At 41.3% G+C, this 26,002-nt stretch overlaps 1 protein-coding gene across 4 annotated transcripts in view; it reads right to left on the reverse strand.

Moving 5' to 3' along the window:
* The window catches only part of LOC134358107 (palmitoyltransferase ZDHHC3), a 117,971-nt gene that overhangs the window by 53,323 nt on the left and 38,646 nt on the right, over positions 1 to 26,002 (reverse strand). For all 4 annotated transcript variants that reach the window (XM_063070101.1, XM_063070100.1, XM_063070103.1 and 1 more), the window contains one exon: positions 8,357 to 8,481. In XM_063070101.1, the coding sequence (XP_062926171.1) occupies positions 8,357 to 8,481 (125 nt within the window). The remainder of the gene's footprint in view (positions 1 to 8,356; positions 8,482 to 26,002) is intronic.

Raw genomic sequence — 26,002 nt, forward strand, 5'->3', positions numbered from 1 at the left:
GATAGAAAAGGGAAGCGCTCAGACTGAAGGTTTGAGATGTGTCTATTTTAACGCAAGAAGTGTTGTGAACAAATCAGATGAGCTTAGAGTGTGAATCAGTACTTGGAGCTATGATGTTGTGGCCATTACAGAGACTTGGATGGCTCAGGGACAGGAATGGTTACTTCAAGTGCTGGGTTTTAGATGTTTCAGGAAGGACAGGGAGGAAGGCAAAAGAGGTGGAGCATGGCACTATTGATCAGAGATAGTGTCACGGCTGCAGAAAAGGTGGGATTGTCTACGGAGTCTCTGTGGGTGGAGGTTAGGAACAGAAAGGGGTCAATAACTTTATTGGGTGTTTTTTATAGGCCACCCAATAGTAACAGGGACATCGAGGAGCAGATAGGGAAACAAATCCTGGAAAGGTGTAATAATAACAGATTTGTCACGATGGGAGAGTTTAATTTCCCAAATATCGATTGGCATTTCCCTAGAGCGAGGGGTTTAGATGGGGTGGAGTTTGTTAGGTGTGTTCAGGAAGATTTCTTGACACAATACGTAGATAAGCCTACAAGAGGAGAGGCTGTACTTGATCTGATATTGGGAAATGAATCTGGTCAGATGTCAGATCTCTCAGTGGGAGAGCATTTTGGAGATAGTGATCATAATTCTGTCTCCTTTACCATAGCATTGGAGAGAGATAGGAACACAGAAGTTAGAAAAGCATTTAATTGGAGTAAGGGGAATTATGAGGCTATCAGGCAGGAAATTGGAGGCTTAAATTGGAAACATGTTCTCAGAGAAAAGTACGGAAGAAAGGTGGCAGATATTCAGGGGATATGTGTGGAGTTCAGTATAGGTACATTTCATTGAGACAGAGAAGTCAATGTAGGGTACAGGAATCGTGGTGTACAAAGGCTGTAATAAATCTAGTCAAGAAGAAAAGAAAGGCTTACGAAAGGTTCAGAGAGCTTGGTAATGTTAGAGATCTTGAAGATTATAAGGCTTACTAAGGAAATTAGGAGAGCCAGAAGGGGCCATGAGAAGGCCTTGGCGGGCAGGATTAAGGAAAACCCCAAGGCATTCTACAAGTATGTGAAGAGCAAGAGGATAAGATGTGAAAGAACAGGACCTATCAAGTGTGACAGTGGGAAAGTGTGTATGGAACTGGAGGAAATAGCAGAGGTACTTAATGAATACTTTACTTCAGTATTCACTATGGAAAAGGATCTTGGTGATTGCAGTGATGACTTTCAGCAGACTAAAAAGCTTGAACATGTAGATATTAAGAAAGAGGATGTGCTGGAGCTTTTGGAAAGCATCAAGTTGGATAAGTTGCTGGGACCAGACGAGATGTACCCCAGGCTACTGTTGGAGGTGAGGGAGGAGATTGCTAAGCCTCTGGCAATGATCTTTGCATCATCAGGGAAAGGTTCAGGACAATTGGAGGGTTGCAAATGTTGTTCCTTTATTCAAGAAAGGGAGTAGAGATAGCCCAGGAAATTATAGACCAGTGAGTCTTACCTCAGTGGTTGGTAGGTTGATGGAGAAGATCCTGAGAGGCAGGATTTATGAACACTTAGACAGGTATAACATGATTAGGAATAGTCAGCATGGCTTTGTTAAGGGCAGGTCATGCCTTAAGAGCCTGATTGAATTTTTTGAGGATGTGACTAAACATATTGATGAAGAAAGAGCAGTAGATATAGTGTATTTGGATTTCAGCAAGGCATTTGATAAGGTACCCCATGCAAGGCTTATTGAGAAAGTAAAGAGGCATGGGATCCAAGGGGACATTGCTTTGTGGATCCATAACTGGCTTGCCCACAGAAGGCAAAGAGTAGTTGTAGACGGGTCATATTCTGCATGGAGGTTGGTGACCAGTGGTGAGCCTCAGGGATCTGTTCTGGGACCCTTACTCTTCGTGATTTTTATAAATGACCTGGAAGAGGAAGTGGAGGGATGGGTTTGTAAGTTTTCTGATGACACAAAGGTTGGAGGTGTTGTGGACAGTGTGGAGGATCAGCAGGATCTTGGGATCTGTGTCCATAGGACACTCAAAGCAGCTGTGCAGGTTGACTCTGTGGTTAAGAAGGCATACAGTGTATTGGCCTTCATCAATCGTGGAATTGAATTTAAGAGCCGAGAGGTAATGTTGCAGCTATATAGGACCCTAGTCAGACCCCACTTGGAGTACTGTGCTCAGTTTTGGTCACCTCACTGCAGGAAGGACATGGAAACCATAGAAAGGGTGCAGAGGAGACTTACAAGGATGTTGCCTGGATTGGGGAGCATGCCTTATGAGAATAGGTTGAGTGAACTCGGCCTTTTCTCCTTGGAGCAATGGAGGATGAAAGGTGACCTGATAGAGGTGTATAAGATGATGAGAGGCATTGATCGTGTGGATAGTCAGAGGCTTTTCCCAGGGCTGAAATGGCTAACACGAGAGGTCACAGTTTTAAGATGCTTGTAAGTAGATACAGAGGCGATGTCAGGGGTAAGTTGTTGTTTTTTTGTTTAAAAATGCAGAGAGTGGTGAGTGCGTGGAATTGGCTGCCGGCAACTGTGGTGGAGGCGGATACAATAGGGTCTTTTGAGAGGCTCCTGGATAGGTACATGGAGCTTAGAAAAATAGAGGTAACCCTAGGTAATTTCTAAAGTACATACATGTTCGGTACAGCATTGTGGGCCGAAGGACCTGTATTGTGCTGTAGGTTTTCTATGTAAGTATGCGGCCAATTGAAGAATATATAGACCACATTCAGGCAGAAGGGATTAGCTTAATTAGTTCTGCATAATATCCTGGGCATAGGGCCTGCTCCTGTATAATCCTGTTCTGAGTTTTTACTAGACAAGACAAATAATATTTTGGTTCTTGATTTTCATTCTTCTTACCAATATGAATACTATTAATTTTCCACGTGTTTTATACCATCTGCCATAACTTTGCCCACTCACATAATGCACTTACGGATTCTTCACAACTTTCTCACTTTTCTTTGTGTTATCAAACTTGGGTATGTACTCAGTCACTTCATCCTAGTCATTATTATTGGTTCCTGCACTGATCCCCAATTTATTATTTAGAGCTTCCTAACCTGATTTCTAATCTTTTCTGTCTTTACCATGCAGGTTAATACTTCACCATCAACATCAAAGCCCTCGTATTGTGTAATGATCTGCCACCTTATCAAATGCCTTTTGGAATCCAGAGGCACCAGGTTCACTGTTTCTTGTTCACTTAGTTACACCCTCAAAAACAACACCTCTCAGTCAACTATATCAAACCTGCCTAATCATATTGTGATTTGCTCTACTTTCCAAGTTCAAGCATTCCATCAACTTACAATACCCTGCTTCTCCCCTCTCCCTTCGAGAATAGTGAATGTAAAGTTACAAACTGACAATCCCTTGGAATACCTCCAGAGCAGGGGAATCTGTGAACACGTCTACTATCACAACATCCTAAAGATACAAGCAATCAGGGTCAGGATTTGTCCCATTAGCATTCCTTCATACTTTTCCAACATGGAACAGCACAGCACACACACACACACACACACACACACACACACACACAGGCCATTCAGCCACAATGCAGGAAAAAGCAAATCAAAAACACCGAAACACTAATCCCCCCCCCAACCCCACCTAAACCATGTCCATATCCCTCCATCTTCCTCACATCTATGTCCCTGTCCAAGCATCTCTTAAAAGCATCTAATGTACTTGCCTCTGCCACTAATCCAGGCAGCATATTCCAGGTATCCAAAACTGAGTAAAAAACTTACCCCTCACATCCCCTTTGAACCTACCCCCTTCTCACCATCAATGCATGCCCTCTGGTATTAGACATTACAATCCTAGGAAACACATGCTCTGTCTACTCTATGCCTCCGATAAACTTGTAAACCTCTATTAGATCTCCCCTCAGCCTATGGTGTATCAGAGAAGACAACCCAAGTTTGTCCAGACTCCCATGATAGCCTATGCCCTCTAAACCAGGTAGCATTTTCTTCAAAGCCTCAACATCCTTCCTATAGAGGGGCAACCAAAACTGTATGCAATACTTTAGATGTGGCCTAACCAGAGCTTTATAAAGTTGCAACGTTACCTCCGAACATTTGAGCTCAATGCCTCAACTAATAAAAGGAAGCACTGCATTGGCCTTAACCACATTATCAGCTTGTGTAGCCACTTTCAAGGAGCTACGAACTTGGAACTGAAGATCTCGCTGCTCTGCAACACTGTTAAGCATCTTACCCTTTAACAGTCTATTGTCGATCTGTTTCAAGAAGGCTGATTGATGGCTTTTGAGAAATTAGTAACTAAATATTCTCTCTCATACTCACATTTCGGTTAAACTCCACCTGCCATGTGTCTGCCCATATTTGCAACTGATCTATGTTGTGCTGTATTCTTTGCCAGTCTTCTGCACTATCCACAACTCCACCATCTTGGTATCATCCGCAAATTGACTAACCCGCCCATCTACAATTTCATCCAGGTCATTTATATGCATCACAAACAGCAGAGATCCCAGCATAGCTCCTTGCAGAATTCTACGAATTAAAGACCTCTAGCTTGAATAAGACTCTTGAACCACTACCCTGTCTTCTCTGCGCAAACCAGTTCTGAATCCAAAACGCCAATTCATCATGGACCTCATGCATCTTAATCTTCTGGACTATCCTCCCACGAGGGACTTTGTCAAACTCCTTGCTAAAATCCATGTAGACAACCCTCATCAAACTCTCTCGTCACCTTGTCAAAAAACTCAACCAAGTTAGCAAGTCACGACCTGCACATACAAAACCATGGGGGCTCTCCCTAATTCAGCCATGGTTTCCAAATGCTCAAAGATCCTATCCCCAAGACTGTTCTCCAGCAATTTCCCTACAACTGACATGAGGCTCATCAGTCTATAGTTCCCAGGATTTTCCCTTGTTACTTCTTTCATGATTGTGACTGTTTCAAGTTCCTCACCAATTTTCTCTAATTACCTGTTGTGCTTTTTGCATCTTTGCTGCTGTAAAATACTTGCTTAAAATTTCTGCCTTTTATTTCACGTTAATTCTCACCCAAGCTCAGAGACAAGCATCCTCTTTTACTGTACTGTTGTTGTTCTCTACTTATAGAAGCTCCTAAATTTATATTACTTCCCAGTTTATTGTAATGCTAGTCTTTTTCATCCACGCTAGAGGTTTAAACATTGTCTCATGTTTCAGGCGTCTAACTACTTTTTGCATTTTCAGTAGCATGGAAATTATTGGAAGAAAGGTTGATTTCAGTATCATAAACAGTTCCTGGCAGAAGAAACCTGGAAGCAGTTACATACAGGTCGCTGGTATATTCACAAGAGAGAAAGGACAGCAGGAACAAGGAATCAGGGGATATTGATCACAAGGTTAAAAAATGAAGTATAAACAGAAGTGAAAAGGGGAAGGTCCTTTAAAAATAGTTAGGAAAGTAAACAGGGGATCCTGGCAGACAAGATTTAGGAAAAGGCAAGGGTAGGTGTAGGGCCCATTAAGGACAAAGATAGGTGTGTTAGACCCAAATTTTAATTGAGCAGTACTGTTGGCGTTGTAATGCATAAAGTTTGGTGTGGAAGAGGTTAGTGAACTATTAGTGAATTTAATGTTGTGTAGTATGGAATATTTAAAAAAAATTGATACACGATCACTATGTCAATGGAAAAACAGATTAAACAGAAGTAGTTAGCATACTGAATTCATTAGAGTGAGATCACACCTGACCAGTTTGACTGACTCTAATTGCACCCTTCCATCCTTGGCCAATGACTAATCTCAAAGCAATTTAAAATAAAGCTCGTGATAATCTCTCAGAGAAAAGGTATCAATTTTTCTGTCTCTAATGTACTGCAATGTCATAAACTTATTTCTTCTAAGTCACTTCTTTAAGCTGCAAACCTCTTTAGTTGGTTTAGCTGCTGGTGGCCTTGCTCACTGACATAACTCCAATTTTCTAAAAGTGCAACGTATCATTTGCATGTCCCTTTGAAATTTTGTAATTACTTAAGTATGCTCTAATACTCTGCAGCCACAAAACCATGTCAGAGAACAGAAAAAGGCACCAGCCCAACTAATCCATGCCGACTACTATTCCTCTCTGAGTTATTCCCATTTGCCCTTGCTTGGCCCGTATCTCTCCAAATCTTTCCTATCCACATACCTTTTAAATGTTGTTGATATACCTGCCTCAACTAATTCCTTTGGCAGCTCATTCCATAGTGTGAAAAGGTCGCCCCCACCCCTCCAGATTCCCATCAAATCTTTCCCCTCTTCTTGATTCCCAACCCTGGAAAAAAGATTGTGTGCATTCACACTATCAAAGCCCCTCATGATTTTATATTCCTCAATAATATCACCCCTTATTCTTCTATGCTCCAATGAACATAGTCCATAATTCAGCCCTGCTAGACCTGGCAAAATGCTCACAGATCCCCTTTGCACTGTTTGCAGCTTAGTAACATCTCCTATAGTAGGGTGTTTGAAACTGAACACAATACTCCAAATGCAGACTCCTCACCTACAAGATAACATCCCAACCTCTATCTTCAATGCCCTGAACGATGAAGTCCAGTGTGCCAAAAGCCTTTTTCACCACCTGTGATGACAATTTCAGGGAAATATCCTTGAAACTGTTCTGTCTACATGGTAATCTTTATCTATGACAAAGCTTTGAATAGTGTTTCTGCAGCAGGAGTCTGATGTTGTGCATGTGAACAACATGGCCTCACTAAGTAGCCAAATGGAGTGAACCAGGGTCTCAACACCAGGAATAATGATCTGGGAAAGGCTACTAATGTTGCTGTGGTCATCATTTCAATAAATTTAGTATATTTTGTGGAAACAGTATAGCTGGTGTTGAGGCATTTCCCCAGTGCCTCAAGATAATTGCCACTGGTACTATAAGTCTCAGAAGCAAACAAGGCGGCAGGTATCATTGTTGGAAAAGGTAATTTAACCAACATATTGGCACAATCAGAGAAGCTGCGGACTCACAACATTAGTGATCCAAGTTCAATTTTGACCTTGGACCATAAGAATTTAGCTCACTCTATTACCACAGTTTTTGGGTTACCAGTGATAGAACCAAGTCATTTAACCTCTTCAGCTCGTCGGATGATTGCATTTCTTACATCAATGGCTAGAAGATCCATTTTGCTGAATTGTTAAGAGATTAATCCTCCCACCACATTTCATTGGTTCTCTCAAACTACGTTGTGTTTAAACTTAGAAAAAATTAGAAGTGTTGTTTATGATCCCTCTATTAAATTTGAAAAGACTTGGAGGCCATTTATTCAACATTTCCATATCATGTAATTTGACCTTTTCAAACCTATTCTATTTCTTTTTAATGTTGAGAGGAGCGGAGTCAACGACACCAATGGTTCTTTATTTTTGATGTTACATAACAGCCCATGTCTTTTCTTTCTTTATTTTAGTTGGTTAGCTTTGTTTAGATTAGTTTTTCTTTTGGGGTATATATTATTTTATTTTCTCTTTTTTCATGTTTTTTTTGGTACATTTTATTTGTATACTGTACGATTGGGAAGTTTAATACCTGTGTGTCAACTGGGTTTATATTTAAATATGTTAATTATAACAATGTAATCCCAGTAACTTTGTATCAATACTATGTTATGTTTATCATTATGAAACTAATAAAAAGATTGAAAAAGAAAGAATTTAGCCATTCAGCCCATTGAGTCTACTCTCTCATTCAATCATAGCTGAATTTTTATTCCCAACCCAATTATCTTGCTTTTTTCCTATAACCCTTTTACCAACTAAGGACTAATCAATCTCTGTCTTAAATACCATAATACTATAAGATACAGGAATAGAACTAGGCCATTTGGCTCAGTCGGTCTGCTCCATCATTCAACCATCCCTCTCAATCCCATTCTCCTGCCTTCTCCCTGTAACCTTTGACACACTTACTATTCAAAAACCTATCAACCTCTGACTATACCCAATGACTTGGCCTCCTCAGCTTTCTGTGGCAATAAAATCCAAAGATTCACCATTCTCTGGCAAAAGAAATTCCGCTTCATCCGTTTTAAAGAGAAATCCCTTTATTCTGAGGCTATCCCTCACATCCTTCTGAACTCCACGAAATACAGACCCACAGACATCAAATGCTTCTCATATGTTGAGCCTTTCATTCCTGGGTTCACTCTAGTGAACTTCTCTGGATCTCCTCCAAACTCGTGCCACTCAAATGCATTTTCCTGTTTACATTTCTATTTTACATAACTATTTTTTTGCAATCGATGAATCTGTTCATAAGTGAAATGAATGAGACCTGTTAATCCTGCCAAGGAGATGTTGACATGATCTGTTTTTACCTGCAATGGTGTGCTCTCTCTGGCTTGATGCTGCAGCATTTCGGACATTTATAAACCACTTGACCTGGTTTCAGTTGTAAACTTTCAATGAATTCTTTAGTGGCATTCCCTTTTGGTACTGCACCCTGGCAAATAAACAGCAAGTTACAATAAAACAGTGCTCCAAACAGTACCCTTCAATTCTTGCTATAAATATATTATCGTAATATCTATGACATAATTGTAATCCTGCAAGAGCAACAGAGAAAAAGATCAGTGATATACTTAGCAGTGAGAAGATTTGCCCCACTGTGTGAGTAAGCTTGCTTCAAAGCTTCAATAAATACTACGATGACATTGCCAGGACTTGAGGGACTGACTTACGGGGAGATTGAGCAGGTTGGGAAATTTTTCATCAGAGATTAGGAGATGGAGAAGTTAATCTATACAGTGTATAAAATCCTCAGAATCAGGTCTAATCTCACTGCCGTATGCTGTAAAATTTTCTTTCTTTTTAAATCTTTTTATTAATTTTCCAAAATTATAAACAGAATAACAACATTGATACAGAGAGATTGGAATAATCTTATTGTTGATAAGCATGTACAAAAAAGATTTCAAATAATACAGGTATAGTAGACTTTCAAACTCTTAATATAATTAATCATAGAGAAAAAAAGAAATAAAAAGAAAAAGATACAAAGAACCCCCCCCCCCAAAAAATGAAACTAAATATTAAACCCCCAAAAAAAAGCAAACGGAACAAAACAAGGCTGGACCAATATCTTAAATCGAACACATTCAATAATGTCGTCAACTCTGCTCCTCTATTCATATATTTTAAGTTAATAAGAAGCATTCGGAAAGGTCAAATTACGTCATATGAAAATGTTGAATAAATGGTTTCCAGGTCTCTTCAAATTTAACCGAAGGATCAAAAATGTCACTTCTGATTTTTTTCGAAATTTAAACATGATATAGTCTGGGAAATCCATTGAAATGTGGTAGGAGGATCGGTCTCCTTCCAGTTCAATAAAATAGATCTTCTGGCCACTAAAGTAACAAATGTGATCATCCGACAGGCTGAAGAGGATAAAAATCTATGTTCTATCATTGGCAATCTAAAAATTGCTGTAATAGGATGGGGTTGTAAATCAAAACACAGAACTGTTGAGATAATATCAAAAATATCTTTCCAAAATTTTTCCAAAAGAGGACAGGACCAAAACATATGAGTTAAGGAAGCCACCTCAGAGTGACATCTGTCACAAATAGGGTTTATATGGGAACAAAAACGGGCTAATTTATCTTTAGACATATGGGCCCTAGGCACTACTTTAAATTGTATTCATGTATGTTTAGCACATATAGAGGAAGAACTAACTAATTGAAAAATTTTATCCCATTTCTCTATAGGTAGGCAAAGTTGAAGTTCCCGCTCCCATTCACTTTTAATTTTATCAGATATACCTGGCTGTAATTTCATAATTATATCATAAATAGATGCTATTAATCCCTTCTGAAAGGGATTTAAACCTAAAATTTTATCGATGATATCAGCAGGGTATGAGATCGGGAAGGTAGACAGTGTGGTATTTAAAAAGTTACTGATTTGTAAATATCTAAAAAAATGGGATCTGGGCAAATTAAATTTATTAGATAACTGTTCAAAAGACATGAAACAGTTATTCAGGAATAAGCCACGGAAACATGTTATACCTTTCATTTTCCATATCAAAAAGGCTTGGTCCATAACCAAGGGTTGAGAAAAAATAGATATATTAGGGCTTGATAATATAAATTTGTTCAAACCAAAAAATTTACGAAATTGAAACCATATTCGTAATGTATGTTTAACTACTGGATTAACCATTTGTTTATTAATTTTGATAGTACAAAAGGAAGTGAAGTTCCTAAAATGGAAGCTAAAGAGAACCCTTGTACAGAGTAGCCTTCAAGGTTTACCCAATGTGGACTTGGAATTATATTCCAATCTTGTGTCCAAAGTATTAAATATCAAATATTAATTGCCCAATAATAAATCTTAGATTAGGCAATGCTAAACCATCATCTTTCTTGGACTTCTGTAAATTTTTTTTTAAACTTAATCTGGGATATTTTTTCTGCCATATATAAGAGGAAATTTTAGTATCGATAGTATCAAAAAAAGATTTAGGAATAAAAATTGGTATCGCTTGAAATAGATATAAAAATTTTGGTAAAATAATCATTTTAATAGCATTAATTCAGCCAATCAGTGATAGACCACTTAGTAATCAGTTGTTTAACCTGACTAATTAACGGAAAAAGGTTGAGCTTGAGTAAGTCCTTACGTCTCTTAGTAATTTTAACTCCCAAATAAGTAAAATAGTCAGTAATCACTCTAAATGGTAAACATCTATAAATGGGAACCTGCATATTTAATGGAAAAAGTTCACTCTTACCTAGGTTCAGTTTATAACCAGAAAAACTACTGGACTGAGCAAACAGAGTTAATACTGCCGGAATGGATTTCCCCAGGTTAGAAATATATAATAGTAAATCATCTGCATACTGTGATAATTTATGTGTCTCATTTCCACGGGTAATACCAAATATATTAGGGGAGTCACGAATAGCAATAGCTAGCGGTTCCAAGGCAATGTCAAATAGTAATGGACTAAGAGGGCAACCCTGCCTAGTACCATGGAATAAATGAAAGAAGGGAGATCTTTGATTATTAGTAAATACCAAAGCCAAAGGAGTAAGATATATCAATTTAATCCAAGCTATAAATATCGGACTAAAATTAAATTCCTCAAGGGTAATAAACAAATATGTCCATTCGACTCTATCAAAGGCTTTCTCAGCATCCAATGAAATGACACATTCTGGAGTTCCGGGTGAAGGAGTATAAACAATATTCATTAATCTCCTAATACTAAAGAAAGAGTAACGATTTTTAATAAATCCAGCCTGATCAGCAGAAATAATTTGAGGCAATACATTTTCCAATCTCGTTGTCAATATTTTAGAAAAAATCTTAGAATCCACATTCAACAAAGATATAGGCCTATAAGATGCACATTCAGTAGGACCCTTATCTTCTTTGAGAATCTTTGAGGCAGGAGGAGAAGATGGCGGCGTGCCTGCGCGTGCACAGCCCTCTGGTGAAAAATGATATCGTATCTGTTAAATAGGGGCTGTGGACAATTCTGATTTGATGGAGAATGGACGTGAAAGCACAGAGGAACATCTGAAGAAATTTCTGAAACGCCCGTTTGCCGCTGTCGTCACTGCGTGGACCAGAATCTTTCAGAGGATAGGCCTCAAAATCCCTGGCCTTGCCTGCTTTTGGCAACCGAGAAGGAGGTCGAATCGTTCGGACAGAGATGGCGCTCAGTACTCAGTGTCGGAGAGCTGATCAGAGCTCGAAGTTTTCGGATGACTCAGAGTCGGACCGTGGTCGGGTATGGCAGGGAGAGTTTTTCTTCCTTCTCCCGTCTGCGTGAGATGTGGGACATTTGAGAAACTTTGAACTTTACTGTGCTCATGGACTTCTTCATCAAGTTATGGTCTTGTTGCACTGTTGTAACTATATGTGATAATTATGTGGTTTTGTCAGTTTTTTCAGTCATGTGTTTTGTGATATCACACCGGAGGAAATACTCTATTATTTCTTAATGCATGCATTACTAAGTGACAATAAAAGAGGACGATGTGTCTTCATAATCATAATCTAAATTAGGAAAATAGAAGCTTGACAAAAAGATTGTGGTAATTTACCTATAGATACTGCATCCCTAAAAATTCTACATAGTCAAGGAGTCAGTATAGTAGAGAAAAATTTTAAAAATTCTACTGTATATCCGTCTGGGCCAGGCGCTTTACCTGAGTTCATCGAAGAAATAGCATTTTTTATTTCTTCTACCGTAATAGGTACATCTAGTTTTAAACATTCATTGGATGATAATTTTGGAATATTCAATTTCTTTAAATATTAATGCATTATAGTGGAGTCATCAGGAAATTCTGATTGATATAGGGAGGTATAAAATTCTTGAAAGGATTTATTTATCTCATCATGGTCAACCATCAGAGTACCATCTTTTTTACGAATCTTAACAATCTGGCGCTTAACCGAAGTTGATTTCAATTGATTAGCCAATAGTTTCCCAGTTTTATCACCATGTATATAGAATTGACTCTTAGTTTCAAATTAATTGGCTTTCAATCGAAGATGATAGTAACAGACTATGCTCCATTTGAAGTTCAACTCTCTCTTTGTAGAGCTCCTGATTAGGAGCTATAGAATATTTCTTGTCAATTTCTTTGATCTTGTCAACTAATATTTCAATATTAGTTCGCTTTTTTAATCCAGCAGTATATGAAATAATTTGTCCATGAATATATGCTTTAAAAGTACCCCATAGTGTCCCGCTGGAAATTCCCTCCGTAAAATTCGTTGTAAAGAAAAAATTAATCTGTTCCTCAATAAAATTAACAAAATCCGAATCCTGAAGCAAAGTGGTATTAAATCGCCATTCTCTAGAACTAGAAGATGTATCCCTGACTTAATAGATAGTTTCAACGGTGCATGATCGGAAACAGCAATGGGATCATATTTGCAGTCAATAACAAGTGGAATTAATCGAGAGTCAATAAGAAAATAATCAATTCTTGAATAGTGATGATATACATGTGAAAAAAATGAGAACTCTTTCTTGTTGGGATACAAGAATCTCCAAATATCTGAGATATAAATCATAAAAGAGTTAATACGAGTAGCTGATTTATTCGGAAGTACTTGATGAAGTACATGGATCTATCCATCAGAGGATTTAAACAACAGTTAAAATCTCCACCCATAATCAACATATAATCATTTAAATTAGAAAGAGATGTAAAGAGATTCTTAAAAAATTCGGGACAATCAACATTTGGGGCGTAAACATTAAGCATAACAACTTTTTTGTTAAATAACAAACCAGTAATTAACAAAAATCTGAAACCATCTCATGATGCAAAAATGAATTTGACGGATCTATAAAAATAGAAACGCCTTTTACTTTGGCCTGTGAGTTGCAGTGGTACTGTTGAACTTCCCAGAACCTAAAAAAAAACGCTGATTATCCTCTTTCCGGACATGAGTTTCTTGTACAAAGATAATGTGAACATTCATCCTATGGAATACTTAAAAAATTTTCTTCTGTTTAATTGGGTGGTTGAAACCATTTGTATTCCAAGAAACCAAATTAATAATCTGACCCATAGTACTGAAATCGAGCATAAGGTATGTAAAGGGTTAACCAGAATACAAACTCATGACCCCGGAAGAGGAAAGAAAGTCCAAAGAGGAACCGGAAGTCACGACATTTCAGACATTTTGGTAGATTGTCAGCCCCTTTAAGGAGAAAAACTAAATTGAAAATAGGAACAAAAATGCCACCCCCTCCCACAAAAACCCAGAAAAAAGCCAGAAAGTGGCCAATGGTAAATCTACAGCTAAATCTAACTCCATCTCTCCAGAAGGCAACCCAAAAGAAATATGTTTATCGCAAGAAACACCACCCATAGTCAAAAAAGTTTTTAAAAAGTTACTATAAATGTAAAAAGATTACAACAATTACAAAGACAAAATAGTTACTTCTTACTCATATTTCTAAAAAAAAGACCAAGCGCCAGTTCATATTATTAGTTTTTCGTATATAAATGGTCGGAAGTGAAGCAGGAAGAGAGAATTCTGGGAAGAAGGAAGCAATTCACCATCTTAAAATATAATACTTCTCCAGTAACGTTTCAAAAAAAAGGGCAAACAAACATTAAAACTGTAACTAAATTGCTTTCAAAAAGGAAAAAATATTCAATGTGAGATATACAGAATCACTAACAAAAGAAGTACTATCATTTAAGAATGTAAAAAGTACCTACACTACAAAATCAAGGCAAAAATTTGTTGTTTTGTGGCAGCAGTACATTGCAATAGATAAAAAATTGTAAACTACATTAAGTATATATAAAAATAAATAAATTAAATTAGTACAAAAAAAGAGCAAAAACAAGGTGAGGTAGTAGTCAGAAATGTGATAGTGGTGGGAAGAAGCTGTTCCTGAATTGTTGAGTGTATATCTTCAGTCTCCTGTACCACCTCCCTAATAGTAGCAAAGAGAAGAGGGCATATCCTGGGTAATGGGGGTCGCATTTGAGGTATCGCCTTTGGAAAGTGTTGTTGATTTGGGGGACACTGATGCTCATGATGGAGTTGGTGGAGTTTACAGTTTTCTGCTCCTCAGCAGTGGCCCCTCCAGATCAGATGCTGATGCTCTCCACAGTGCACCATAGAAATTTGAGTCTTTGGTGACATACTGTAATGTGAAGGGTTAGTTTACTTGCCAGCTGAAAATTGCTTCCACCACGCAGGTCATTGATTGGCCTGCTCGGCGGATGCAGCAACTCTTTCCCTTTGGTTGCCTTGTGCATTGTGGCACAGGTTTCCCGTTCCGCACACCTCAGTAAGAACAGTACATGCAAGAGACTCGCCAGGTTTCCTTTGCTCCAGGGACTCTTCTTTCAGCTAAGGTGGCACTACCGAACATGGGCGACAGTTTCTGGTAGTCAAAAAGATAAGAAATCCAACTAAAAACATCACTAAAATTGCCTTTCCTGTGGTAAACTGTTAAATTATTGCTGCAAATAGTGAAGGGGCAAGTGATGGCAAAGAGAATTTGTGGGATGCACTGAGATGGTATGTTGAAGAATCTTTGCAGATTGTATTCCAATGCCCGTACAGCCAGCCCGGGAGCGAGGTTGAATCACTCTGGGTGTTGAGCTGATTTGAAGAGTTTGAGAGCTGCTTTGGGCAGGGCAACAAAATCTGGGCCTGAAGTAAATCAGTGGGTGGTGTGGTCTAGGCCCTGAACCCTTCACAGTTGCTGGGTCAAGCACGAGGTACAATTCACTGTTCAGACAATTTAAACACCGACCCAGATTGGAGCAAGAGCTAATTTTGCTCACTCTCCATGATCTTCACTCATCTCTCCAGATCACTACAGCCTTTTGCTGTTCCTTCCTTTGATCAATTTAAATGCTGGCTCAGATAGACTGAAAACAGGATGTCGGTCCACGATGGTCATTTCCATGGTGCTGAGGATATGAAGACTGCTCCGGCCGCTGTGTTTTGTGCCTGCTAATAAGCGAGGCTTTGGGGCTACTCTGGGCTGCTCCAGGGTTCAGATCTGAGGATTCAATTTTGGCTCGGAATGCTGTTGTTTGCTTCAATTGTTTGCATGATCTGTATTTTTTTCCCTTCTCTTGCAAATCAAGTGTTGGTTTTTCCCATTCATTCTTTTTTTCTTTAATTGAGTTCTTTTGGGTTTCTTGATTTGTGGCTACCTGTGAACAAGCAAATTTCAAGGTTGTACAATTTATAAATTTTTTGATAATAAATGGATCTTGAATTTTCACACTGAGGTTGCGATCTATGCTGAAGACAATTGGGAAAGTATGCTGCAGATATAGGAGGGCCTACATGAACATTTAGCTAAGTACATGTCTGCTGAATGCTTAGTTTTGTTGTTGTGTGACTTGTGAAGACATAATGAAGAACCTGTTGAGTTTGAAGAGATACTAAATGTTCAGTGTTATAGATTTTGCAACTTAGATGTTTGGTTGAATGTTTTACTGTTTATCTGTAAACGGTTAATGTGCTTATTCGTAATCAGTGTCTTCTGTCTCACTTACCAAGCCTGTAAACCTGCTTCCCTTTTACACATACCAAATCTCCTCAAACTCCTATAGCTGTTGTCATGCCTTCTTTGGAATTCCATCAATATGTTGGCCCCAGGTTAGATCTTTAGAGATGCTGACACCCAGGAACGTGAAACGGCTTGTATTTTCCCCCCACTGGTCCCTTAATGAGGAGCGGGTGTGCTCCCTTGACTTACCCTTCCGGAAGCCCACAATTAGTTCCTTGGTCTTACTGCTGTTAAATGCAATGTTGTTGTTGCGACACTACTCAACCAGCAGACCTATCTCACTCCTCTATACCGCCTCATCACCATCTGAAATTCTGACAACAATATTCGCATTATCAGCAAATTTATAGATGGCAATTAAGCTGTGCCTATCCACACCGTTGTAGGTGTAGGGTGCGTGGAGCAGTGGGCTAAACACGCACATAGCTTTGAAGTGCGCCAGCGTTGAATGCCAGTGAGGAGATGTTCTTTTCCCGGTCAGCACAGACTGGTCTCCCGATGAGGAAATCAAGGATCCAGTTGCAGAAGGAGGTACAAAGGCTCAGGTTTGGGAGCTGTTGATTAGAACAGAGGGTGTGATTGTGTTGAACACTAAACTGTAATCAATAAACAGCAGCTTGACGTAGATATTACCTTAGATCCAGGTGATCTAAGGCCAAGTGGGGAGCCAGTGATGCAGACAGATTGTGGTGATAGGCAAGTTGCAGCAGGTCCAGTTCCTTGCTGTTGGATGAGACGGTTTTATTCTTAGATTAGACTGTTTAATTATTTTCTTCGCAGTTTAACAATTATCTGCTAGTATTTCATATAAATACTTGTATACATGTAACTGTTTAATATGTTTCCTAGACTTCACAGTATGTAAATGCGTGTCTCCTGGTGGCTATATTGGTATGATTCTGGAAAGCTCTGGAAGCTTTTCTTCGTTTGCATTATTTGAATTGCGGCTTTCTCATTAGCTGACTCAGTTGCAAATTTAAATAGCACTTTCCTTATCTATGTATACAAGAAGAGCTGATCACAAAGCTGGTGCCATCATTTTTCTTTGTCTTCTCTTTTGACTCTCCTCTTCAATTAGTAGAGCTCTATTTTTGCCCATTTTTCAATTCTTTGTTCTAGTAACACTCAACAAAATGATCATGAAACAACCAGTTTTGTGCTTCTATCCTGACTTCTGAAAGAACCCTGAATTAAAATATCAGAATTTAGGAGCTGAGGTGAGTGTGCTTTAAAAGGAGTGCGGAGCGGGGACTCGGGACAGTGTGATCGCAGGACTGTCGCAGCAGGGGAAGGAGCGAGGGACTCGGGAGAGCGCTGAGTGCCGGGAAGCAGCTGAGGAGCTGAGGTGAGTGTGCTTTAAAAGGAGCGCGGAGGGCAACTGAAGGGTTAAACAGAATGCTGATTAGTTGATTAAAGGGAGTGAGTACTTGAGATAATTGGCAGGGACAAATAAAAGGAGGGGTGACTGAAGAGGAGCGGCCAGTGTGTGAGTGGCTCAGGGTAGGAGTGGAGCTTTGAGGCTTTGGCTCGAGAGGCTTCAGTGAGCAGAGGCTGAGGATGAGCCTGGTCCCAGTGAGGTAAGGCCCGGTAATTTCCTTAAATTAACTTAATTACCTTAAGAGTAGGTAATGGAGGCAGCAGATAGGCCAGCCGAGTGCTCCGTTTGCAGGCTGTGGGAAGTCAGGGACAGCACAATTGTCCCTGATGACTACACCTGCAAAAGGTGCATCCAGCTGCAGCTCCTGACAAACTGAGTTGGGAAACTGGAGCTGGATCTGGAGCTGCAGCTGGATGAACTTCGGATTATTCTGGAGGCAGAGGCAGAAACAGAGAGCAGTTACAGGGAGATAGTCACCCCTAAGAGTCAGGAGACAGGTAGCTGGGTGACTGTCAGGAGAGGGAAGGGGAATAAGAGAGAGTAGAGCACCCCTGTGGCCGTTCCCAGCAATAATAAGTATACCGTTTTGGATACTGTTGGTGGGGACGACCTACCAGGGACAAGTTATAGTGGTCGCGTCTCTGGCACCGAGACTGGACCCTCAACTCAGAAAGGAAGGAGGGAAAAGAGGAGAGCAGTAGTGACAGGGGATTCGATAGTTAGGAGGACAGATAAGAGGTTCTGTAGGAGAGACCGAGAATCCCGGATGGTCTGTTGCCTCCCTGGTGCCAAGGTCCGCGATATCTCGGATCGAGTTCTCAGTATTCTCAGGAGAGAAGGTGAGCAGCCAGATGTCGTGGTCCATGTAGGGACCAATGACGTGGATAGGAAGGAGGAGGAGGTCCTGCAAAGAGAGATTAGGGAGTTAGGTGCAAAGTTGAAGGACAGGACCTCCAGGGTTGCAATCTCAGGATTGCTACCTGTGCCACGTGCTAGTGAGGCTGGAAATAGGAAGATAATGCAGCTGAATACGTGGCTAAGGAGATGGTGCAGGAGGGAGGGCTTCATGTTCCTAGACGATTGGGCTTTGCTCCAGGGAAGGTGGGACCTGTTCCAACGGGACTGTTTGCACCTGAACTGGAGGGGGACTAACATCCTTGCGGATAGGTTTGCTAGTTCTGTTCAGGGGTTTAAATTAGATTTTCAGGGGGAGGGGAGCCAGACTGTTACAGCAGGTAGTGAGGTGGAGGAGGATTAAAGGTCATGCGAGGACTGCATGTATTGACAAAAATCAAAGGTTTGTATGTGATAGAAATGTTCTCAGGTGCATCTATTTCAATGTAAGGAGTATTGTAGGTAAGGCAGATGAGCTCAGCGTGTGGATTGACACGTGGGATTACGACATTATTGCTGTTACTGAGACTTGGTTGCAGGAGGGACAGGACTGGCAGGTTAATGTTCCGGGGTTCCGATGTTTCAGATGTATTAGAGGGGGAGGGATGAAAGGGGGAGGAGTGGCATTACTAGTCAGGGAAAATATCACAGCAGTGTATAGACAGGACAGCCCGGAGGGCTTGTCTACAGAGGCCATATGGGTGGAGCTGAGGAACGGGAAAGGTGTGACCACACTAATAGGGTTGTATTATAGACCGCCCAATAATCAAAGAGAATTGGAGGAGCAAATCTGTAGGGAGATAGCAGACTGATGTAAGAAACAGAAAGTTGTAAGAGTTGGGGATTTTAACTTTCCACATATTGACTGGGACTCCCACACTGTGAAAGGGCTACATGGCTTGGAGTTTGTCAAATGTGTTCAGGAAAGGTTTCTAAATTAATATATAGAGGTACCAATCAGAGGGGATGCAATACTTGATCTCCTATCAGGGAACCAGACAGGTCAGGTGACAGAAGTATGTGTAGGCGAACATTTTGGGTCCAGTGACCATAATGCCATTAGTTTCAAGTTAATTATAGGTCTGGTCCTCGAATTAAGGTTCTAAATTGGAGAAGGGCCAATTTTGTGGAAATGAGAAAGGATCTAGGAAGAGTGGATTGGGATAAGTTGTTTTCTAGCAAGGATGTGTTCAGTAAATGGGCCTTCAAAGGTGAAACTTTGAGAGTGCAGAGTTTGCATGTTCCTGCCAGGATTAAAGGCAAAGTTAACAGGCATAGGGAACCTTGGTTTTCAAAGGATATTGGCAATCTGGTTAAGAAAAAGATAGCAGGTATAGGCAACAAGGAACAAAAGAGGTACTTGAACAGCATAGAAAATGTAAGAAAATACTAAAGAAGGAAATCAGGAAGGCAAAAAGACATGAGGTTGCTTTGGCAGATAATGTGGAGGTAAACCCAAAGGATTTCTACAAGTATATTGAGAGTAAAAGGATAGTAAGGGACAAAATCGGTCCCCTAGAAGATCAAAGTGGTCATTTATGTGTGGAGCCTCACAAGATGGGGGAGATCTTAAACAGTTTTGCTTTTACATCAGTATTTACTCAGGAGACATAGTGTATATGGAAGGAAGGGAAACAAGCAATAGTGTCATCGAAAATAAAGAGATTAAAGAGGAGGAGGTGCTTGCTGCCTTACAGCAAATGAAGACAGACAAATCCCCTGGTCCTGACATGATATTTCCTCGGACCTTGAGAGAGAGACTAGTGTAGAAATTGCAGGGGCCCTGGCAGAAATATTTAAAATGTCCTTAGCCACGGGTGCGGTGCTGGAGGATTGGACGGTAGGTCATGCTGTTCCGTTGTTTAAAAAAAGGCTCCAAAAGTAAACCAGGTAATTACAGGCTGGCAAGCCTGACATCAGTAGTAGGTAAATTATTGGAAGGTGTTCTGAGAGATCGGATATACAAGTATTTGGACAGCCAAGGGCTGATTAAAGATAGTCAGCATGACTTTGTATGTGATAGATCATGTTTAACGAATCTTGTAGAGTTTTTCGGGGAGGTTACCAAGAAAGTAGACGAAGGAAAGGCTGTGTATGTTGTCTACATGGACTTTAGTAAGGCCTTTGACAAGGTCCCACATGGGAGGTTAGTTCAGAAGGTTCAGACAGTAGGTATCCATGGAGAGGTTGTAAACTGGATTTGAAATTGGCTGTGTGGGAGAAGACAGAGAATGGTAGTGGATGATTACTTCTCAGACTGGAGTCCTGTGACTAGTGATGTGCCTCAGGGATCTGTGCTGGGACCACTGCTGTTTGTTCAATGATCTGGATGATAATGTAGAAAATTGGATCAGCAAGTTTGCTGATGACACTAAGATTGGAGGCGTTGTGGACAGCGAGGAAGGCTTTCAAAGCTTGCAGAGGGATCTGGACTAACTGGAAAAATAGGCCAGAAAATGGCAGATGGAATTTAATGCAGACAAGTGTGAGGTGTTGCATTTTGGAAGGACAAATCAAGGTAGGACATGCACAGTAAATGGTAGGGCACTGAGGAGTGAAGAGGAACAAAGGGATCTGGGAGTTCAGAAACATAATTCCCTGAAAGTGGCATCACAAGTAGACAGGGTTGTAAAGAAGGCTTTTGGCATCCTGCCATTCATAGATCAAAGTACTGAGTATAGGAGTTGGGATGTTATGGTGAGGTTGTATAAGACATTAATGAGGCCAAATTTGGAGTGTTGTGTACAGTTCTGGTCACCTAATTATAGGAAGGATATCAGTAAGATTGAAAGAGCGCAGAGAAGATTTACTAGGATGTACCCGGGTCTTCAGGAGTTGAGTTACAGGGAAAGACTGAACAGGTTAGGACTTTATTCCTTGCAGCGTAGAAGAATGAGGGGAGATTTGATAGAGGTTTACAAAATTATGAGGGGTATAGACAGTAAATGCGAGTAGGCTCTTTCCACTTAGATTAGGAGAGATAAATACGAGAGGACATGGCTTTAGAGTGAAAGGGGAAAGGTTTAGGGGGAACATTAGGGGGGACTTCTTCACTCAAAGTGGTGGGAGTGTGGAACAAGCTGCCATCTGACGTGGTAAATGCAGGCTCACTCTTAAGGTTTAAGAATAAATTGGATAGATACATGGATGGGAGAGGTCTGGAGGGTTATGGATTGGGTGCAGGTCAATGGGACTAGCAGAATAAGGTTTCGGCATAAACTAGAAGGGTTGAATGGCCTGTTTTCAGTGCTGTAGTGTTCTATGGTTCTAACATTGTTTAGCCAGGACCATCAACAGCCCCTCAAGGCACTCAATCACAAGTAGATATGAGCGCAACTGGGCGACAATTGTTGAGGCAGCTCACCTTGCTCCTCTTGGTAAAACAGCTGCCCTTTGAGTACATTGGAAACTCCAACTGCAGCAGTGAAGATCTCCTCGAACCCAGTTGGCTGACACAGGTTTTTGGTGCCCTACCAGGTACACAATCAGGTACAGGGCTATACACGTGAGAGGGTTCAACCTCCTGAATGATGCTCTGAGGTCAGTCTCCAGGACAGAGGTTACAAAGCCACCAGATGCTCCCTTTCAAAACATCACTGCCACTCCTGATGTTAGGTTCTGCTCTGTAGGAAGTGATGGCCTGCAAACCCTCCCAGAGCTGCCATGCATCTGATTTCATCTCTAACTTCAATCAGAATTGTTTTTTCCTCTCTTAAAATAGCCTTCCCAAGATTGTACCTGGACTTGTTGTACAGATCTGGATTACCAGTCTTGAATTCCGCAGATCTAGCCCTCAGTAGACTGAGAATCCATGGCTTCATCACAGCTTTTGGATTCGGCATGTCTGGTATGTTCTCAAGGACACATACTCATCGACACAGGTTTTAATGAAGCTGGTGACAACTGTTGCGCATTCATTTAGGTTCGAAGATGAATTCCTGAATACTGTCCAGTCCACCAACTCAAAGCAGTCCTGTAAGTGCTTCTCCCTTGACCATAGCTTCATCCTCACCACTGGTGCTGCAGTCTTTGGTCTCTGCATACACACTGGGAGTAAACGTGCAGCCAAGTGATTGGACTTTTCAAAGTGAAGACGTGAGATGATGGGGTAAGTGTCCTTGACGGCGGTATAGCAGTGGTCAACTGTGACGGCTCCTCTGTTTCCACAGGTGATATGTTGGTGTTAGTTGCTCAGTGGCTTCAAGCTGGCCTGCTGAAAACTCCCCCAGCGTGACAGGGAAGGCATCCAAGTGCGCAGCTTTGTGACCACTGATTATGGTTCCAGTACCTGCCCCATGTTAGCCTGAAGTGGAATGTACACTACCAGGATGATAGCTGAAAACTCCCTTGGCAGATAGAATGGACAACATTTGACTGCTGGATGTTCCAGGTCAGAAAGCAGGATTGAGACGGAACTGTGCACCACGATGTGTTATTCATAAAACATACCTCACCTCCCCTACCTTGAAAAGACTGAGCTGCCTTCAGCTTGTTTGCTCGAGCAACCTCATGCCTCCTGATTTCTTTTGCATTGCACGTACTCTGTAAGTACCTCATTTGACCCTACCTGCCTCTGCCTACCATGCATCTTTTCTCCCTCTTAACCAGGGCTCAATATCTCTTGAAAACCAAGTCTCCCTGCACTGAAACAACAGGAATTCTGCAGATGCTGGAAATTCAAGCAACATACATCAAATTTGCTGGTGAACACAGCAGGCCAAGCAGCATCTGTAGGAAGAGGTGCAGTCGACGTTTCAGGCCGAGACCCTTCGTCAGGACTAACTGAAGGAAGAGTGAGTAAGGAATTTGAAAGTAGGAGGGGAGGGGGAGATCCAAAATGATAGGAGAAGACAGGAGGGGGAGGGATAGAGCCAAGAACTGGACAGGTGATAGGCAAAAGGGATATGAGAGGATCATGGGACAGGAGGTCTAGGAAGAAAGCCGGGGGGGGGGGGGGACCCAGAGGATGGGCAAGAGGTATATTCAGAGGGGCAGAGGGAGAAAAAAGGAGAGTGAGAGAAAGAATGTGTGCATAAAAATGAGTAACAGATGGGGTACAAGGGGGAGGTGGGGCCTTAGCAGAAGTTAGAGAAGTCGATGTTCATGCCATCAGGTTGGAGGCTACCCAGATGGAATATAAGGTGTTGTTCCTCCAGCCTGAGTGTGGCTTCATCTTTACAGTAGAGGAGGCCGCGGATAGACATGTCAGAATGGGAATGGGATGTGGAATTAAAATGTGTGGCCACTGGGAGATCCTGCTTTCTCTGGCGGACAGAGCGTAGCTGTTCAGCAAAGCGGTCTCCCAGTCTGCGTCGGGTCTCACCAATATATAAAAGGCCACATCGGGAGCACCGGACGCAGTATATCACCCCAGTCAACTCACAGGTGGAGTGTTGCCTCACCTGGAAGGACTGTTTGGGGCCCTGAATGGTGGTAAGGGAGGAAGTGTAAGGGCATGTGTAGCACTTGTTCTGCTTACACGGATAAGTGCCAGGAGAGAGATCAGTGGGGAGGGATGGGGGGGACGAATGGACAAGGGAGTTGTGTAGGGAGCGATCCCTGCGGAATGCAGAGGCGGGGGAGGGAAAGATGTGCTTAGTGGTGGGATCCCGTTGGAGGTGGCGGAAGTTACGGAGAATAATATGTTGGACCCGGAAGTCTGGTGGGGTGGTAGGTGAGGACCAGGGAAACCCTATTCCTAGTGGGGTGGTGGGAGGATGGAGTGAGAGCAGATGTACGTGAAATGGAGGAGATGCGTTTAAGAGCAGAGTTAATAGTGGAGGAAGGGAAGCCCCTTTCTTTAAAAAAGGAAGACATCTCCCTCGTCCTAGAATGAAAAGCCTCATCCTGAGAGCAGATGCGGCGGAGACGGAGGAATTGCGAGAAGGGGATGGCGTTTTTGCAAGAGACAGGGTGAGAAGAGGAATAGTCCAGATAAGTGTACTCCCTACACTTGTTATCTTTACCTTTTATTCTGAGAGGCAAGGATAAGCTTTGTACTCTCAAAATCCCACATTTGAAGGTCTCCCATTTATAAATGCACCTTGGTCAGAACACAGTCTGACCTAATCCACATTTGCCTGATCATTTCTGATACCTATCAAGATTAACCTTTCTCCAATTGAGAATCTCAACCCATGGACCAGACCTATGTTTTTGCATATTTACTTTGCATCTAATGATCACAATGCCATTAGTTTCAAAGTATTCCCCTACATAAACTTCTATCACCTGCCCTGTCTCATTCGCTAATAGTAGGCCAAGTATCACACACACTCTCACTGGAACTCCTACGCACTGATTCAGGAAAGTTTCTTTAAAACATCTGACAAATTCTACCCCACCTAGACCTTTTAAAATATGGGAATCCCAGTCAGTATGTGGAAAGTTAAAATCATCACTATCTACAAATTTGTTCCTCTTACAAGGTAGATTGTCTTGTAAGTTACTCTCACTGTTCCTATTTGTTCATCGATTAGTGCACAGTGTAGTGAGATAAACACATCTGCACCAGCTGAACCGAGCTGCAGTTCCTGAGAGAACACATTAAGGAACTGGAGCTGCAGATTGATGACCTTCCACTCGTACAGGAGAATGAGATGATGGACAAGAGCTACAAGGAGGAAGAAGTATTTTAAAGGCAAGATGACACAACCGTGGCTAACAAGAGAAATCAAAGTCAACATAAGTCATAGAGAGGGCGTATAATAGAGCAAAAACTAGTGGGATTGGGAAGCTTTTAATTACCAAAAAAAAAATGTCATTAAAGTAAAGATGGAATACAAAAGTAAGCTAGCCAATATTAAAAGGGATACCAAAAGTTTCATCAGATACATAAAGTGTAAATGAGAGATGAGAGTGGATATCACACTGCTGGAAAGTGATGCTGGAGAGGTAGTAATGACGGACAAGGAAATGGTGGATGAACTGAATAAGTATTTTACATCTGTCTTCACTGTGGAAGACCTTCAGTATGGTGGAAGTTCTAGGTGCCAGGGTCATGGTGTGTAAAATTACCATTACTAGAGAGAAAGTTCTTGGAAAACTGAAAGGACTGAAGGTAGACAAGTCACCTGGACCAGATGGTGAAGAGGTGGCTAAAGAGATTGTGGAGGCATTAGTAATGATCTTTCAAGTATCACTACATTATGGAATAAAACACAGAAATTTACAGCACATTACCGGACCTTCGGCCCATAATGTTATGCTGACCGTGTAAACTACTTGAGAGACTGCCTAGAATTTCCCTCGCACATCGCCCTTTATTTTTCTATGCTCCGTGTACCTATCTAAGAGACTCTTTAAAGGTCCTATTGTATCCGCCTCCACCAATACCGCCGGCAGTGCATTCCACACACCCACCATTCTCTGTGTGGAAAAACTTACCCCTGACGTCCCCTTGGTACCCATTTCCAAGCACCTTAAAGCTATGCCCCCCCCCCGTGTTAGCCATTTCATCCTGGGGAAAAAGTCTCTGGCTATCCACACGATCAATGCCCCTCATCATCTTATACACCTCTATCAGGTCACCTCTCATCCTCCATCGCTCCAAGGAGAAAAGGCTAAGTACACTCAACCTATTCTCATAAGATACACCCTCCAATCCCGGCAACATCCTTGTAAATCTCCTCTGCACTTTCTCTATAGTATCCACATCCTTTC

Source organism: Mobula hypostoma, chromosome 17 (assembly GCF_963921235.1).
Source record: "Mobula hypostoma chromosome 17, sMobHyp1.1, whole genome shotgun sequence".
In the NCBI taxonomy this organism is placed as follows: Eukaryota; Metazoa; Chordata; class Chondrichthyes; order Myliobatiformes; family Myliobatidae; genus Mobula; species Mobula hypostoma.